Raw genomic sequence first — 18028 nt, forward strand, 5'->3', positions numbered from 1 at the left:
TTTTGTCTTTTAATTTTTTTTCTTTGTTGTTTTTTTTTTAACACTTAAGACCTCAATTCGAGAAGTCAATTGTTTTTATTTTTGTTATCAGAAAATGGCTACGTTTATGGGTCAATTTCAAAATTTTCAAGATAAAGGTAAATCAAATCAAATTAAATTGATATTTACAATGGATTGTGTTTGATTCGGGAAACCTGTCCTTTCCAAGGTTGGACGGAGGCGTCCGAAATTGGTCCAAAGCGCCCGGTGTCGCACTGAGCTGTCCTACATTGCACAGAACTGTGCAGAGTCGGACATAACCGTCAGAATTCAGATGAACTTGTCGGGCTTACTTGCAGTGGACGTTCCGTGGGTGGTGATACGATTTTTTGTCTATGTCGGAAATGACGTTCTATCTGAGGCTCAGAAAAATACAGTGCAACTCGCAAACTATCTGCGTGTATTATACGTTAAACCATCGAATAATATATATTAAATACGAATTGAACTTTCTATAAAACATCGGATTGGTCGAGAGTATTTAATCAATATACAATAGCGTGTTAAGTTGACATGATAATTTCAATATCTGCGGTGGATATTGATTTTATCATATCGCGTTCGGTCTGTCCAGTATCCAAGCCCTTTGTTCATGAGGCTCAGACACAAACTCAAAATGGCTGAATAGGCATTTAACAAATATACAAAAACAAAAATAAAAACAATCATTGAATTCGGTTTCTACATGATATCACGACTTATCATACATTAGACTTGCGATGAAACTCTGATTGGTCAAGAGCGTTCAGCCAATATACAGTAGCATGTGAAGTCGACGTGGTAACCCAACACCCGCAGCAGATATTGGGTCATCATGTCGAGTTGAAAGTCTGCCTAGTTTCCAAGTCCCCCGTCTGATAAATAATGACTGGTCCATGAGAATGTTCTCATTAAAGTGGTAAGAACTTAAATCAAAATAAAGATAGGGACGAATAAAAACAAAAAGAGAATGAAAAGTCCTAATGTAATGGAGAAGAGAGTAAAAGTTATGGATATAATGTTCCGTGGGGGGTTTATTTTTGTACAGCGAATTCGGAATGTAACATGTGGTCTAATAAAAAAGGCGTATGAATATTTTCGGTTGATGAATGAATTTTTTGTAAGAGAGCTTTGTTTAATAGACAGATAGATAGGGTTTAATTCTTGACCACGAGAGACTCTTAAAGAGAGTATCTTTAATTGTTGACAGTGATTTAAAATTTTCAGTAAATGAAAGTTCGACAGAATGACACAGAGTATTGTAGTTAAAAAGTGACGCAACTTTTTCACTCAAGCCTCTTGCGCTCTGACTGCACAATATTTGCCTTTCGTTTGCGTCATTATCTCACGTTGGGTGTATGAGTGAAAATATATGTTCAAGGTAATAATTCCATAGGGACGGCGGAGCTGAGGACGCAGGGAGGGACTTTTTATCAGTATGTTTTAATATGTGGTACATCTAAAGCTGGATAAAAGAGAGAGGAAATGGAAACGATCGAAGCGATCTGTCAAATCGTCACAAGCCCGAACACGCAAGAGACTAGGGGGGTTGTAACTCTCATAGGGAGCATGCGGAAAAAGTGATAATTTTCGGAGGGATTCCCCCACCGACACTATTTGATCGACTCCACGATCGTTGTTTCATTATACATAGATGTCTTTTGACTAATTGCGACATGCAAAAACTTCAACTCGGTTTTCCCCTCTCCTTCATTCTCTTCCATGGTTTTTTTTTTTCTATTCGTTTTATACTGTTTAAAGGCTGGTAAACCTGTTGTAGAGACCCGGGCTTTAATTTCCCCTCCTCTTGTTTTCTCGCTTTCCTCTTCTACTTCTCTCCCAGAAATTCTCTGGTAAAATGAAAAGCTGACAATATTTAAGGAGAGCGTAGATGCAGCTAAAAATTGAACACCTATGTAATCTGTGGCTGCCGTTATTGTTCCTTCTCTCCCTATGTTTTCCTTTCACCTTTGCCACTTACCAAGACATTTCACTCTCATCCAGTATTCATAAGCAGAGTAAAACCCAATTCCTAAAGCATCTAAAATTGAACCATGGGTCAGTTTCCAAAAGATCTCAAGCAAAACAGTTGACATAAAGTAAGGAAACAGTAGAGTAAACACATCATAAAGAATACTTGCAAAAGAATTGGAATTCCGCTGAAAATACCTTTATTTACATCAATTAAACGTCCTGAGAAATACATTTATCGTTCAAATGAAGCTGTTACTAAGGTAAATAATCTTAGTGAACAATTGCTACAGACATGTTTTGGTAAAAAGAATTAGAAGTTGACACTGGCTAAAAATACATTGTTTTTTGGCTACTACTGTTGCCTTCTTCAGCAAAGATAAAAATATGCAGATTATTGCGGGTTTTGCCGCCTTTTTTGTCAGTGGGCCCTGGGACCCACTCGGTCAGTTTTATTTCCCAGGCCCATTCGGTTCACAGCTCGTGTGATGCGTTTTTTAGTTTCGGTAGGTTTCACCTTAATTTATCACCTCAGTTTCTCAGTTCATCATTCATCGTAGCACCATCCATATAAGTTTTCATCGTTCCGTTATTTTATTGTTTTTGCCTTGTATTTTCAGTTTTCTGTTTTCGTTTCATCGTTTTCTGTATTTTATTTACACGTAGTTTCACCATTCGACACTGAAGGAAAATAAACGACCGATTTGAATACTCTTCGCGTCTCGGTTGAACACTACGCTAAGAACGCGATACCGATGTCTAACGGCGTCCTATTTGGTATATGTACACGATGTGTGTTAAAACTAAAACTCGAGGGAATTTTAATTTTTTTTAGTGTAAAAATAGTCTCTAAAGTATTCTTAATGGCTCTAAAAATTCTTAATATTATTGTATATGTTTAGTAGCGCTTTGTGTTCGTTTATAGCGTTTCCATCTCGCAGAAAACGTCAAGCTTCAAGAGTTAGTCTTTGTCGTCACGCCGATGACCTGTCAACAATTTCAACATTCTCCAAATCTGTCTGGTTACTGTGAAGCATAGGGTGTTTGGCCAACAGAGAGTTTTCATCCAATGTTGCTATGGCCTTTGTGTGTTCTTTCATGCGTGTTTTTAGCGCGCATGATGTCTGCCTACCGTTTAAACACAATCACAATCTTTACATTTCATTTTGTGCACGACTCCCCTGTAAGTCTCTTTCTCGTTCTTGTCTTTTTGCTTTTTAAATATCCTCGAGATGGAGCGGATAGGCTTATGAACGACCTTGAAGAACTTCTGCGACTCTATCGGAGCTCCTTTGGCATAGGTAAGGATAACTAAGCCACGCTGGTCGGTATCACTCATTCCTTGTTGTCTATTCATTAGGCGGCCATTGTGAATGAAATTAGCTTGGTACTTGTTAGCGGCGTGGGCTTTCGCTACTCGCTCGGTTTCCGTGATACTTCCGCCTCGGTGGAAGGAATGCGACATAAGTCTTGCTACATAAGTCTTGCATTGATACTGATATCGATAAATAGAAGCCCTGGGCGGGAACATTGTATTGTGTCCTTGGGCAAGACACTTTACTCTCACGTTGCCTCTCTTCACCTAGGAGAATTAAATGGGTACCGACGAATTTAATGCTGGGGGGAGCCCTGCAATAAAACACTCTCAGAGATGTGTTTTCTTTCAAACACTCAGCCAGAGCAGCAGCACCAGCATCGTCAAAGTTATTTTCCTCTAAACATACCTTTGTCAGAGAGGTATTTTCTTTCAAACACTCAGCCAGAGCAGCAGCACCAGCATCGCCAATGTTATTTTCCTCCAAACACACCTTTGTCAGAGATGTATTTTCTTTCAAACACTCAGCCAGAGCAGCAGCACCAGCATCACCAATGTTATTTTTCTCCAAATCCAACTTTGTCAGAGATGTATTTTCTTTCAAACACTCAGCCAGAGCAGCAGCACCGGCTTCATCAATGTTATTATTCCACAAATACAACTTTGTCAGAGATATATTTTCTTTCAAACACTCAGCCAGAGCAGCAGCACCAACGTCACCAATGAAATTTTTATTCAGTCTCAGCCGTTCCAGAGATGTATTTTCTCTCAAACACTCAGCCAGAGCAGCAGCACCTGCATCACGAATGTAATTCTTCCTCAAATCCAACTCTGTCAGAGATGTATTTTCTTTCAAACACTCAGCCAGAGCAGCAGCACCAGCTTCATCAATGTAATTTTTCGCCAAACTCAACTTTGTCAGAGATGTATTTTCTTTCAAACACTCAGCCAGGGCAGCAGCACCAGCATCATCAATGTTATTTTTCTCCAAATTCAACTTTGTCAGAGATGTATTTTCTTTCAAACACTCAGCCAGAGCAGCAGCACCGGCTTCACCAATGTTATTATACCACAAATACAACTCTGTCAGAGATGTACTTTCTTTCAAACACTCAGCCAGAGCAGCAGCACTAGCATCACTAATGCTATTTTTCTCCAAATTCAACCTTGTCAGAGATGTATTTTCTTTCAAACACTCAGCCAGAGCAGCAGCACCAGCTTCATCAATGTAATTTTTCGCCAAACTCAACTCTGTCAGAGATGTATTTTCTTTCAAACACTCAGCCAGGGCAGCAGCACCAGCATCATCAATGTTATTTTGCTCCAAATTCAACTTTGTCACTGATGTATTTTCTTTCAAACACTCAGCCAGAGCAGCAGCACCGGCTTCATCAATGTTATTATTCCACAAATACAACTCTGTCAGAGAAGTATTTTCTTTCAAACACTCAGCCAGAGAAGCAGCACCCACGTCACCAATGTAATTTTTATTCAAATTCAGCCGTTCCAGAGATGTATTTTCTCTCAAACACTCAGCCAGAGCAGCAGCACCTGCATCACGAATGTAATTCTTCTCCAAATCCAACTCTGTCAGAGATGTATTTTCTTTCAAACGCTCAGCCAGAGCAGCAGCACCAGCTTCACCAATGTTATTATAACTCAAAGTTAACTGTGTCAGAGATGTATTTTCTTTCAAACTTTCAGCCAGAACAGCGGCACCAGCATCACCAATGTTATTTTTCTCCAAATTTAACTTTGTCAGAGATGTATTTTCTTTCAAACACTCAGCCAGAGCAGCAGCACCATCATCACCAATCTCATTACAAGTCAAATACAACTTTGTCACACTTGTATTTGTTATGAGAATGTTAGTGACTAAGATAGCCTTAGTCCCCTCTAGGCTTAATGGCAGGGAAACAGATTTAATTTGGAGACAAGGGCCAAGAGCGCGGGCCAATTTCACATCGAAATTGTTGCCATTTTTGCATTCATAAATGCACTCTAATATAACACTCACGTTATGGCCATATTCATCCCTGTCGTCCTCCTGGTTTAATTGTGTTGCCATGCTTTTCATAAGGCTCTCTGCTGTTTCGTTGCACCGTGTGGCTAAGATGCCAAATGTAAACAGAAGGACCTCTTTTAGCTCATTGTGATATCGTCTGTCGGCAGCTATCCTGTCCGTCCCTATTTCTTTCTTGATAAGCTGTGAAGCGAGATTCAAAGCGGCAAAGAACTCTTGGAAGGTCTTGTGAAGAAAGCCATAGCGTCTAGTCGGTCTTAGTTTACTCCCTCCGGACTGAACAGAAAGAAATCCAAGTCCAGGTAAATCACTTGCTCTGTGTTTTCCAAGTTCCTTCTCGTCAAAGTCCAAGTTGTCTTCAAGTAAACCTTTTGAAGCTATAGAGCCAAGGTGTTCCAACTGGCTTAAGTAAAGTTCTACAAGGTCTTCGCCGTTTTCTGGAAGTTGTTTCTTGGCTCTGTATCTTCTTAGTACACCCTCAACTATGTTCATGTACAGCTCCGATCTGCTTTCAGGAAATACACCGTTCAAATCTTCATAGACCAGGCAGAGAAGCGAAATGTTGAGAGGATTCGTCGACATTTCATATAAGGATTTATCACCATGCAGTCGTTCGATAAGCTGCGCAGCCAATTCTGGGTTCGCTTTAAAGTACTTTTTGATGAAGGTTTCTATATCTTCTTGAGTAAATCCCTCGACCTCTAGCAGCGTGTCGCAATATTTTCGAACTTTGACTCCAGCTTCGTGCCGTGCTGTAACAACCACGCGACATTTTGGCAGCACTCGGCCTTGAATAATTTCTGAAAACGTTGGTAGCTTCTTCTCAGAAACTTCATCCAATCCATCGAGTACAAGAAGAACTTCAGATTGATTGTGGCGAATGAAGTCGAAGAATCTCTTTCTTTGGTCATCATCGACATCTCGAGGTAGAAGTTGATCGTCAATAGCTTCCCAAAGGTCGGACTGAGCTTCACGACATTTAATCAAAAGCACTTTGAGGAATTTCGCGAAGTAATTTCCGGTTGCGTATTTTTGAGTGACCCAGTCGAAAACAACTTTCTTGCAGTAAGTTGTCTTTCCTATACCAGGCTTCCCCTCGATTAATACAACTCTTGGTTCTTCACATTCTTCGTGCGGGTTGAAGATTTCAGACATCGTAACAACTCGGTCCGTATCTGTTCCTCTCGTTCTCTCTTTGTAGATGACTTTCAGTCTGGTGTAGAAGTCTCCAAAAGAAAAGTTTAAGTCTTCACACCAGGGAAAGAGGTTCATCGTACCCTCGCGAGTTTTGTAGAGTTGGCGAATTTTCTCAACCATTTCGGTGGGATCGTAACCATCTAAAATAAATATATTTCTCGTAAGCTGCTAACTCAAATTATCGAAACCACCTTGATTTTCCAAAAAATGTAAAACAATTTTTTTCTAAGCGAAAATCGATTCAGCGCTCAAAGGCCCGTTTTTAAAGAGCGTCCGTTTATAAGAGCGCAGAGGATCACTTATGGCACAAATTGAATTACTAATCTTTTCACAAAACTTTTGTTTGAGGAATCTTTTTGTTTCGCATATTTAGATCGATTCTGTATGAGAACAAATCACATATCAAGTCTTTCTTTTTAATGGTTTTTTTTCCACTGAAAATGAATTTTTTTAATTTTACACCTACTTTGCCTTTGCCACCATGACGTAAGTCTGCAACTTTTTATCTCGGCTCAGCGCAAACTTCCACATCTTCCTGATATATTTATTCAAACTAACTAAAATAGGGTAGAGGAGTATGGAAATATGAAAATGTGTTGCAGTTTCGGCGAACTTCTACTACAGCTGGTCAACATAATTTGCACATTTTCGAAAATTCCACTCAACAATGCACAAAAAGTGGACTCAGTTATTTACGAAATTTACTCTTCAAGCTATGGCTGAGCCTGAATTGAACAGTCTGTAACTTTTTCATGTTTGATGATATCATAAAACATCATTTAGGAGAGAAAAATCTCCACACCCATCTACAAAAATGTTGCCGCCGAAAGCTGATTTATCGCTCTAAGCGACTTATTGTTTTGTTTATTACGAAGTAATGAGAAAGAAGAAAAGAAATCACCGACAGTCAAGATAGATATGTAGAAAATATTGTCATGTTAATCCAAAATATTTCTTATTATCCATTAAGAGAGTGTCCTTACTAATATTACTAGGGGTGCAGTTATTTTAAATTGGATAATGTATCCTGTAATTTTATAATGTACTAATTTGTTCAAAGGATCCATCTGCTGTGTTTATAACTCAAAAGTTCCCATGAAATCGCCAGAAAATAATATATTCACGAAAACACACTAAGTAGACCAAGCGGATTGTTATTTTCACAGATTTTTCAAGACTTGATAAACTGAAAGGAACCGCTCATAAACTTCATGAATATTGTGTCACGCAACGTAATCATGCGAAATTCAATTATGAGTTCGTCGGAAAAATATTTTATCAGGTTGCCTAAAATAAAAAAGACGATGATAATTTCAAAATGGACATTTTCCCTCTCCTGCGCAAAAAACTGACGCTATGATTTGTATTTTACAAAGTAACTGGCTTAGTTTTCTACGGCGCAGCCGGTGAGTGGCCTCTCGATCCTACTTTCAGCTTTTGACGCCTGGCGGTCTTGTGAACGAAAAATGATTATAGAAAAACCCCAACTGAAAAGGCATCGAGGATGACTCAAAGTAATTGTAAGAATATCGTGTACTTCTGAATCCTTTAAAATCGAGTACTAACGAGCAAAAAACTTATCATTTTGCTGGTATGATTTGATTTTGATTGACATTCCATTTGATTGTTATGATGAACAGCAATTTTTCAAAACATCCGAAGATACGTAGTTTAAACCGTGATGCATATCTCATATTTCAGAGTGTTTCCGTTGGCCACCCTATCAACAAAATAAGAGAAAAATAATTTTCGGTTTACACGAAATTTACGTGTAGATCCATGGCAGTTACAACTTGTCAACTATTATTAACTCGCAAAATTGAATTTGCCTCAAAGATTGCGAAGCACAAAATAAGGAATCCAAACTTTTAATCTTGCAATTTAAAATACGGAGATATGAGTGCTTACCCCTCTTAGGTTAGCACTCATATTCTATTAAGCGCCCCGATTCTGTTTCAGTAATGGCACTGCTAGAGTATATTTGCAATGAGATCAACCGAAGTTCATCTTCCTTTCAGTTCTCATTTAAAGCCTCATTACAAAAAAACGGTGGTCTACGTCTCAGTCTCTAAACTGTTGTGGACACGTGAGCACCCAGTTTCTTCAAACGAATAATCTCGTATGTGACAATTGCTTAGTCGGTAGTTTTAGTCTGGCAGGATCCCAGGACAACAGGTCTGTTGTCCAGTCTGCTATTTTAATTTTTCATGAATATTCCAAGCTTTGTTTCGTACATTCTTCTGCTTCTGAAAAGAAAAATAAGCGCCCTGCCCTAATAAGCGCCTTGTCTTGAGGCACGGAAAATAGATAAGGGCCCCTGGCGTAACATCAAATAATAACGGTATCTATGATACAGTTTAGAATTGTAACACGGAAACTAACCACGCTCGCCGATTGTTTTTTTTTTTTTTTTTTTTTTTAACAAATCGTAATGTCGTTGAAAGAAAAAAGGATTCCTTTGGTTCCCCCTTTATACTTTGTTGACGACGACTAACCTTTCCCCCCCCCCCCACTAGCCCTGAAAACCATGTTATGATCCTCTCTAATCCCTCCACTTCCCCCGCCCCCTGCCCCCTGCCCACTCCTAGGCGATAAATTGTGACTGTTCACCATGGGCCAAACAGTTATTTAAACAAAGTTTAACCGTTGTTTTACAAAACTGCGTTCTAAACTATCTTCAGTTTAACTGAGCCTTTTATCTGAACATTGATTTTTGTGACCGACAGTGTCAAGAAGGCGGATTGGCGGAAAGTTAGCAGTGGACATTTATTGAATTAAAATCTACACTCTCATATAGAATCCCAGAGACTCTCTGTCTGCGTATAACCGAGGTTTGGGTTAGACCTCGTGTAAACAACCGACCTAAAATTCTGGTTCACGACCTAAAATGGCATTTTGAATTATGTCATTTCCGGCTTGCGTTTATCATATTCAATGTGCACAGGCCATCGCATAAATGAAACAAGGGCTATTCACTCATGCATACTCGTTAGTCTACTTGTTACTTTGCACTGATAAGCGTGTGTGTTCTTATGATATATGCACCGAGTTCTTGCTCGCGAACTTCGGGAAAGTAAGCGTTTTCAAAGTCCTTCGTTTTCTTAAGGGGATGCCAAAGCTTTTTGCGTTCTCCCATCTCGTGTCCTCCTTAGGTTTCAAACACGTGCATACATTATCAGAACATCATAAAAATAGTTAACGGGACAACTACACTATAGATGTCAAATCCAACATTTGGAGTAAATATACGAAAAAGCAAAATCACGCGGTAAGAAAGAGCTCGAACGAGTGACACATTTTCAGTCCTTATGCCCTTAATAAATGCAGAAAAATGCACATTCAGCGCTCTCAAGTGGAATACATCGCCTATAACCCTTGAATTGAAAAAACCTCCGCGCCGTAGCGACAGAAAAAGCAGCAGTTTAATGAAGAATTGTGTCTCTCTTTGGCTCCATAGAACATATGAAGATTCTGCACAGACACTGTCTCCATTTTCTTTTTCAGAAGAATCCAACACTAACATTTATTACATAAAAGCGTTCACCTTCCATCCTGGGTCTCTTTTTGGGTGGTGGCCTGCTCATCAAATCATCCAATTTTTGTTTCACCATTTGAATTTCACCTTTCATCTCCATTAGTTTTTCTGTGGTACTTTCTGCAAAACAGTTGTTCTCATTTATCAATTTCCATGGAAATCATTATAACAGATTCTAAATTTACACTTAATTGTACTGAGGTCACAAAGCCCCAGTTACCAGCGCCTTTGGACCTAGATTCTCCATTCTAAGCAGGAGAGGATCCTCTCTTGGTTGTAGCAGAGGTAGCGGACAGAAAGACTGGAGATATCGAGATGCGAGTGCGAAGCCCTTTCCCCCTCCCCCCTCCCCCCTCCCCCCTCCCCCTCCCCCCTCCCCCTCCCACACTACACCTACCTTCTGCTCGTTGCAATGCTTACCGGCATTATCATTCACCACATTTTTCTCACCCCCTCTTCGCGAGATCTAATAAGAAGCTAACATGGCGAGGAGATGAGCACTTCTTAAGCAGTAGTGAGATAAAGCCTTAAAAAAAGTAAGGCCTGCACGGGATTTGGACCCATGACCTCTGCGATACCGGCGCAGGCTCTACCAACCGCAGTTCACATATATGATTTTCATATATTCAAATCCCGCACACGCCTGAATTCTTTTTCAAGCCTTATTTTCATTACCGCTTAAGTAGTGTTCATTACTGCGAGGATCGCTCTCATATTCATTTCTTTAACTGCAGTTCACACATATGATTGCAATATATTCATACTCATTGATAATGAATCGTAACAAAACACTGCTAACGCTTGAAACGTCTCCGTATGCAAATTCACTACGAAAGTTAATACGCTTTCTTTAATTTTTCATTTAATTTTCGGTCACCGGCGGATGAAGCATAAAGTTTCCTTCGAAACTATTTTAATTTCCCTGATTTCTGTGACTATATTAACCTAGTAGAGCAAACATGTACAGTTGTAGCTTGAATTTTATCTCAACATGATATTTCTAAAGTTTAGGAGGGGTTTGTCTTGCATATTTGGCAGACCATCACATAAGTTTTGCAGTAAAGTATATGTCGGTCGATAAATATCAATTTTCAACACTTCATATGTGCCATGTAACGCACGAATGTGGCCTGCACATTACTTATGTTTCTTCACAATCTAAGTTGCGATCAATCAGTTATCCTTTGAAATATTCCACATTCATATTCAACGTAACTTCCTCCAAATAGTAATTGGCTTCTAGGCATTTGTCCACAACAGTATTATACTTCTTCTGGGAAATTTTTTACTATAATACGCTCCAACCTTGCTGAGCTGTTTACCTCCATTCTTTGTGTAATATTTCATTTGGGAGTCCAACTTTTCATTAATGTTTTGTACCTCACTTTTGATCTGTTGCAACTCTTGTCTGGTTTGCTCTGATGATAGAGGGATAATGTTGATGTCAGCTTTGAAAATAGGGACGTCCCGGTATGAAGATACCACAAATCAAGGAAATCAAAGAAGTCCTTCCACCAAAGTTATTTAATGGGTTTTGAAGATAATTGCTTCCTTTCTTTCCCTTCCTCTCATAGTTAAGGTGCACTAAGGAGGGTTTTAGCCAAGGAGACCCCTTGCAGCTCATAACATGAGAAGCCACTCCCCCCCCCACCCTTGGTTGCTACCTGTTCCTTTGCGGCAACTACCCCATCGCACTACTTGGTAAGTATTTTAAAAGAGTTGCGACAAAATGTAAGCTCAAACGGTGCACAGAAAACCCTTTTTGACTAATATCCGATCACAAAGAATGCCCTCTTAACTTTCAAAAGTAGCTGAGATCTTAGTGCGACTAGGTAAAGTTCGTCGTGAGTTAGCCGTTTTAAATGGAATCTACACGTGAAATGGAAATTGTGGACAAAATTTAATTGCATATCCTATCATGTAGTGCTGATCGAGTTATTTACCATCATTCCTCGACTCCTCTCTCATCTGGGTGTCCAGCTTTTCTCCAATGTTCAGTACTTCAACACTGATCTGCTCCAACTCTTGTCTGGTTCGCTCTGATGATAGAAGGAAAGGCTTAGGTCAGTTTTGAAAATAGGGACATTGGGGTAAATATACCATGACAGTGAGCCAAAGCTGTGTTTAACCCTAAATGTCTGGCAATAATGATCATGCTTCGCCTTTCGATTGTGTTTGTTGAATCATTGATAGGCATAACATGTACCTTCAATCTCTCTGATCGTTTCTTTGATATTGTCTTCATCTTCCTTCCACTGCTTTAGCAGCTGTCTGTAGTGTTCTTCGATGTCAGGGTCTATGCACTCATTCTTAATTTTATTGATAGAAGCTCCATAACCTGCTCCTACCAGTCCTAATATGGCATTGCTGACATCCTGCCAGTAGCTGTTGAATGTTGCGTCATCCACAGAGGCTCGGCTGGCATGACCGTACACGTTGTTACGGTAGTATTTCAGCCTGGCTATGTTGGCCTCCTTACTCACATCTGCAGCTGGGGGAAGACTGTCCCATCCAGTGCTGGGAGGAAGCAACCCACAGATACTCCTCAGCAGCACCATCAGTAGCGTTATATCAAAGTTTTTTGATGAAACAGATGATGGTATAGTTGGATACAGCTTCCCCCATTGTGTAGGATTCAGGATTCTCTTCTTCTTCAGAGACTGTAGTATTGCATGCTCTGGGTGACGCCCCAACACTGTATGAAGTCCTACTGGAGAGTGTATGGCATCAAAAGTGTCTCTCAAGGCCTGGGATCCAACATCCACCAGAAGGCGACACAGTCGAGCATAGTTGGTTGTTTCCTTTGTAGAAGGAAATGCTGTTGCACTAGCTGATGCCATGTGCTGTAGTAAAGATCAATTAATCCCAAAGATGTGAGATTTTTTCATTGTGAAGCTATTTTAGACAACCAGGGTGGAAGAACCAAGGTGATGAGGTTTTTACTTGAAGCTTATGGCGCAATTTCTCCTTTTTGGCAAAGTCTCTCTCACGAATCATAAAAAATCAATGAAATAATGTTGATTCTAGCACACTGTGAGGAACTATGGGAGTCTAATTTTTGGCTGCCTCACTCCCAAAGATCTGTTTCTTACCTTTTTTTACCTTTGACTTGCCCAACTGAACCAAAACGCGGAGACTGCTTGAACATTGTTGTTGAAATGTATAAAGGACAATGGTTATAGCCAAGCTAGTGCAGGGCAAACTAACAACCACTGATCATGTAGTGTGCTTTGAGAGCTGAGTCTATCAAATCATTCATCAATTGTTTGCTGTTTTTGAAATGTTTTGGATGCAAATACTGAATTTGGGCTTCACTTCTGACTCTCTATCACCCAGAGAGGAGAGAACCAGAGAACTCGACTATTTATATCATTTTAGAATATTAAACAATTTATGTCTATATATGTTGAAATACTTGAAAAATTTGAGAAGACACTCATTTGTTATATTATTTTATAAAAAAACCTTCAGTTGATTATTTAATGCACGTGTTTGTGGTCTTGAATCAATCCAGCTTGTTTGCTACACACTAACATTGGGTAGGCTTTAAGTATTAAGAGTAATGATCAATTTCAATGCCTTGTTTTGCTGTCTGGTACGCTATAAAAATTCCTTACCCTATATAAAGTTTCCTCTTGAAAAAATAAGGCCACCTAGACGAAAAAGGTCATCGAAGGGGGTGAAGCTGAATTTCTTCCTATAATGAACCAAAGCAATGGTAATTACACAAAGTGGGTAAGTGGTGCTATGCTGGTGGGGGGGGAGGGGAGGGGGGAAGGTATCACAGATGACAGGATAGGTTAGTTTTATCAAATGGTTTGTATAATGTATGTGTATATATGATGAACAATACTTTTTTTCAATAAATTGTAATAATCTCTTTTGAAACTAAATTTTATGTGACAGAGTCACTTAGGCTTATTTTCTACTTAAAACATGCTTTTTCTTCTGTTTATTTTATTTTCTGGAATTGTAGCGATTTGTCAGAAATGTTAGTAATGTGTTAATCGGGTTAGTAATGTGTTAATTGTATTATTCCAGTACCTGCCCCTGGTCCTGTTGTGTAAGAGTAACCACCGATTTCCCTTATGTAATTCCTGTTTCGTTGACCGCTCCTAACCCAAATTTGGTTTTAAGTTATTTTTACCTTTTTCCTGTATTTTACTCTAAGTTACAACCGTTTGCTCGGTAAGTTCAGTTGATTTGTTGCCTTCCTGAGAGTGCCCTTAGAGCGGATTCCGAGATATACTAGCTATATGTTTCAGTATTTTATGTTTGTTTGAGCCCTAAGCTTAGCATGTAGTTGTTGCCATTTGTATTTTTGTGGTGATTTTCGGGTTAGAATTTTCTTAGTTTAGCCACATATTCCTTTTATCTTACTACTGACAAATACGGGCTGGATTGTGGTTTGGAGCTTAATGCTAAGGTCTTTTAACTGCGTCTTAACAATGTTAGTGGAGCCTTGGTCCTTGAAGGGTATGACTACTCGGGTTACATCATTTTTCGCCAATCTTCCCAACGCCTGCAATGGCTGCTGGTCAGCAATTCTCGAGTAAATAAAGGTGTTAATGGCGGAGTTGATAAGGTGGCGAGGGTAGTCCAAACGTGAGAATAAATTCTTCAAGCGCTCACACTCCTCAGAAAAATAAAGCCATGAAGAGGACAAACGGTACGCGCGATCGAGCATAGTTGTTAATAAGTTTCGTTTGTACCGGTTGTCAACGTAACTCTGGTGGTGGACAAGTAAACCAGTATTAGTAGGCTTAACATAAACTTTCGTCTCAATTTGGGGTGCACGGTTTAGGAGCTGGGTGCCAAGAAATGGGAGCATACCATATTTTTCGATTTCCATTGTAAAGCTCACAGAGGGATGGGCGTGATTCAGGGTGTGTAGGAAATCCGTAGCTGTAGTAATGTTGGGTATTATAGTGAGAGTGTCATCAACATATCTGCGATAATAATCAGGCAGTTTACCTTCGAGCACTAGCCTTTCTTCCAACGATGACATAAACACGTTAGCTAGTAAAGGCCCGAGTGAGGACCCACAGCATGCAATTTCTCTGCTATATAAACTGCAATTGTTTTCGTATTAGCAGGTGTAATATTTTGCTTACCTGCTTCCAATTCATTGTTGCTATGATTCCTGTGTGTTCAGTACCAAATTATGGGTTCATTACACTAGTAATTTCATTTTCCCCTTTCACTGTTTTATACTGTATTAGCTCAAGTTGTAATATTAAGCCTAGCTCGTGGTCTTTGTTGAATTCATGCCTCGTGTAGCAATCACGATTTTTGATAGTTTCTGTCACGCAATTTCCTGTTTTCAAGTACTTTGTTTTTTTCCTTTCTTTTACTGAATTATTTCTGTCTGTGGGTTATCCTTTAGTGTCAAGTACTTTCTCCTAATCCATTTTAATCTTGTTACATCATTTAGCTCATTGGAGCTTTGGTTTCTTATTTATTGTTTAGTGTGACTCGTTCCCGGTTTTTTTTTTGAGTACCGTTGCACTCGTTCCCGTTTTTTTTGTACCGTTGCATTTATTTGCTGTGTAATAAACTTGTAAATCTTCCCTCGGTTTTTTTGTTCTTACGTCGACCGTTTTGGCCGTCTGAATAATGAATGAATGAATAATGATTTAACAATGGACATCCACTGGGTGGCTATTCTCACATTTAAATACTAAAAAATATAACGTAGGTATGAATATATGTATAAATCCACAAATTCCTTTGCTATTAGGTCAGGACAAAGTAATTTTTTTGCTTGATATCACAGGAATTAGCATCATCTTTAGAATAATTACTACTATACTTTAATCAAGCCAATATCATATAATCAAGTTGTGCAATAAAAGGATTAATAGAATTATAGATCTCCATATTCCTCAAAGTTTACTGGCTGTAATTACTTTTCAACATAATCTAGAAGAAAAACTTTTTCTAAGTCCAATTAATATTGGCAGAAAAAATTAACATAATTATCAAACAGATAATTAAATGACTAAGCAAAAAATAAATGGCCAATATATTGCTTCTCTGAAAGCAAGATTATAGTATATTAGTCTGTTAAAATTGACCCCACTCTGGTTTGCTGAGTAACTAAACTGTCAACAGAAAAGAGCACCACAGTATATTTTCAACTCTTGACAAATCTTCTTAATTAAATAACATCATTTCCCATCTGATATCACTTCAAACGGTTATTAGAACACTGTAAAAGTAAGTATCTCAGGTGGCCTTTGACATAGTTGATTAGAGTGGGTGAGTTGATTTGAGAATATCATCCAACTTGACATGTGTGAGTCGGAATAAATTTTGTGTGTTCTGGTGGCTAGTAACTTATAATCAAGGGAGTGAATATCAGAAACAGACAATTTTCACCATAAAATAGCGATGAATAGCGCAGTCAGTTTACAGAGAGGATTCTTATATTCCTTATACGTGAACACCTACGCAAAACTCCAGCAGAAGTTAAGTTATACAAGTCATATATTCCTTCCTGGAATGTACGAATTAAATCAAATTAACTTACTCTACAGTCTTTGAGCCACAAATACATGTATCCAAGTACTTGATCAGCCATACAAATTGTGTACAGTTGTAGCGAAAACAAAGACCCCAAAAACTAACATCTAAAACCCGAAAATGAATTAAGACCCTTTATTTTCTCCATTTAACATAATCTTGTTATGGATTTTCACCCTAAATATGCAACTCCTGCTTCAATCTTTCTAAGAGTAATAGAGTATGCAATCAAAAGACCCATAAAATGAAGACCCAGAAACAAAGACCTAAAAGCAAAGACCTGAAAACTAAGACCCGAACACTTAGGCCCGAAAATGAATACCATGCATACTTGTTTTCTTTGTCAATAGCAATAAAGTAATTGTGATCAAATGCATCTGTCATTTGCTCCCTCCCCCTCCCGCTACAGTCATGGAGTTATCATCCAAGGAAAATAGTGTTTCCCTCAATAGTGAGTGCACATGCTTCTCTGTGGGCTTTGGTTTGCAATCACAAGGTCATACAGTTACTTTAATTTTGCTTTGATGCATGTAGAATTTAAGAACTGGACCACATGCTTTCTGCCCACAAGCTTTGGTAATGCTATGGAATGCCTGTATTAAAAAATCTGCCCAAAGAAATTTATTTAAAAAACAAATACATGAAATACTTATTGATATCTTCAAACAACAGAACTTGTATCTCACACCATCTTCAATTCTTGCAATAATTGAAAATCTGTTAACCTCATCAATCCTCTAGCTACGACCAGTCTAGCGAAGTCTCTTTCTATTTCCTGTTTATTGTTATCATTAAATTAATTTACTATTTTAATTTTAATTTACTATTTATTGTAATTTAATTGAACTACTATTTTCTTAGTGTAATCTGAACTGCTGCTAATTCAAAATCTTTGTAAGTACCTTGTGATAAGCCTAACTTAATTGTGCCTACCCGCCTCGACAAGTTTTCAACTAATTGTGGGTGGGCAATTCTCAAATTTTAATTGTTGTAAATCAATAAATTGTTGTTGCTGTTTGTTGTTGTTGTATTCCACAAGCCATTTCACCAGAACCAAATAAAGAGGATGGAAGGAAACCTGCCTTCGTGCAACACTAAGAAGACACAAACTATGCCATTTGTTGAGCTAGACTGGCTTGTATGAAAATTAGCAGCTAATTAAACCAGCTTGTATGAAAGAAGAGCAAGGCATAACACCAGCTGGTGTTTGGTGGGTCAAAAGTTCATATTGGCCAGCTCTGATCCTTTTATAGAAAAGGAATTGTCAGGGGGCAGTGTAAAGAAACTTGGAAGGAGACTAGTGTTTTTTGAAAATTAATTAAGGAAGCAACAAGCAGGAAAGATAAATAAAAAAAAGTGAACTTCAGTTAAGGGTTCAAAGTAATTTTCAGCAATTTCCGGTTTTTTTTTCAATGACTGCACTGCGAGCAGCGAGATTCCAAGC

The 18028-nt window shown here is 38.7% G+C and overlaps 2 protein-coding genes across 2 annotated transcripts; both read right to left on the reverse strand.

The window, feature by feature from the left end:
* Positions 1-2166: 2166 nt before the first annotated feature.
* LOC148726600 (uncharacterized) lies at positions 2167-15876 on the reverse strand. Its single transcript, XM_088728927.1, has 7 exons — positions 15174-15876; positions 13677-13756; positions 12266-12902; positions 12003-12098; positions 11382-11477; positions 10069-10179; positions 2167-6664 (listed from the first exon to the last, which is right to left on the reverse strand). Exons 3-7 carry the CDS (start codon positions 12897-12899, stop codon positions 3384-3386), a joined length of 4218 nt encoding a protein of 1405 aa, XP_088585053.1. The 5' UTR covers positions 12900-12902; positions 13677-13756; positions 15174-15876; the 3' UTR covers positions 2167-3383.
* On the reverse strand, positions 14414-15148 carry LOC148726601 (uncharacterized; the record flags this gene model as incomplete). The annotated part of the gene is made up of 1 exon (XM_088726338.1): positions 14414-15148. A coding segment is annotated over one exon (735 nt), but the record flags the coding sequence as incomplete, so codon positions are not given.
* Positions 15877-18028: the final 2152 nt, after the last annotated feature.

Source organism: Stylophora pistillata, chromosome 7 (genome assembly GCF_964205215.1).
Source record: "Stylophora pistillata chromosome 7, jaStyPist1.2, whole genome shotgun sequence".
In the NCBI taxonomy this organism is placed as follows: Eukaryota; Metazoa; Cnidaria; class Anthozoa; order Scleractinia; family Pocilloporidae; genus Stylophora; species Stylophora pistillata.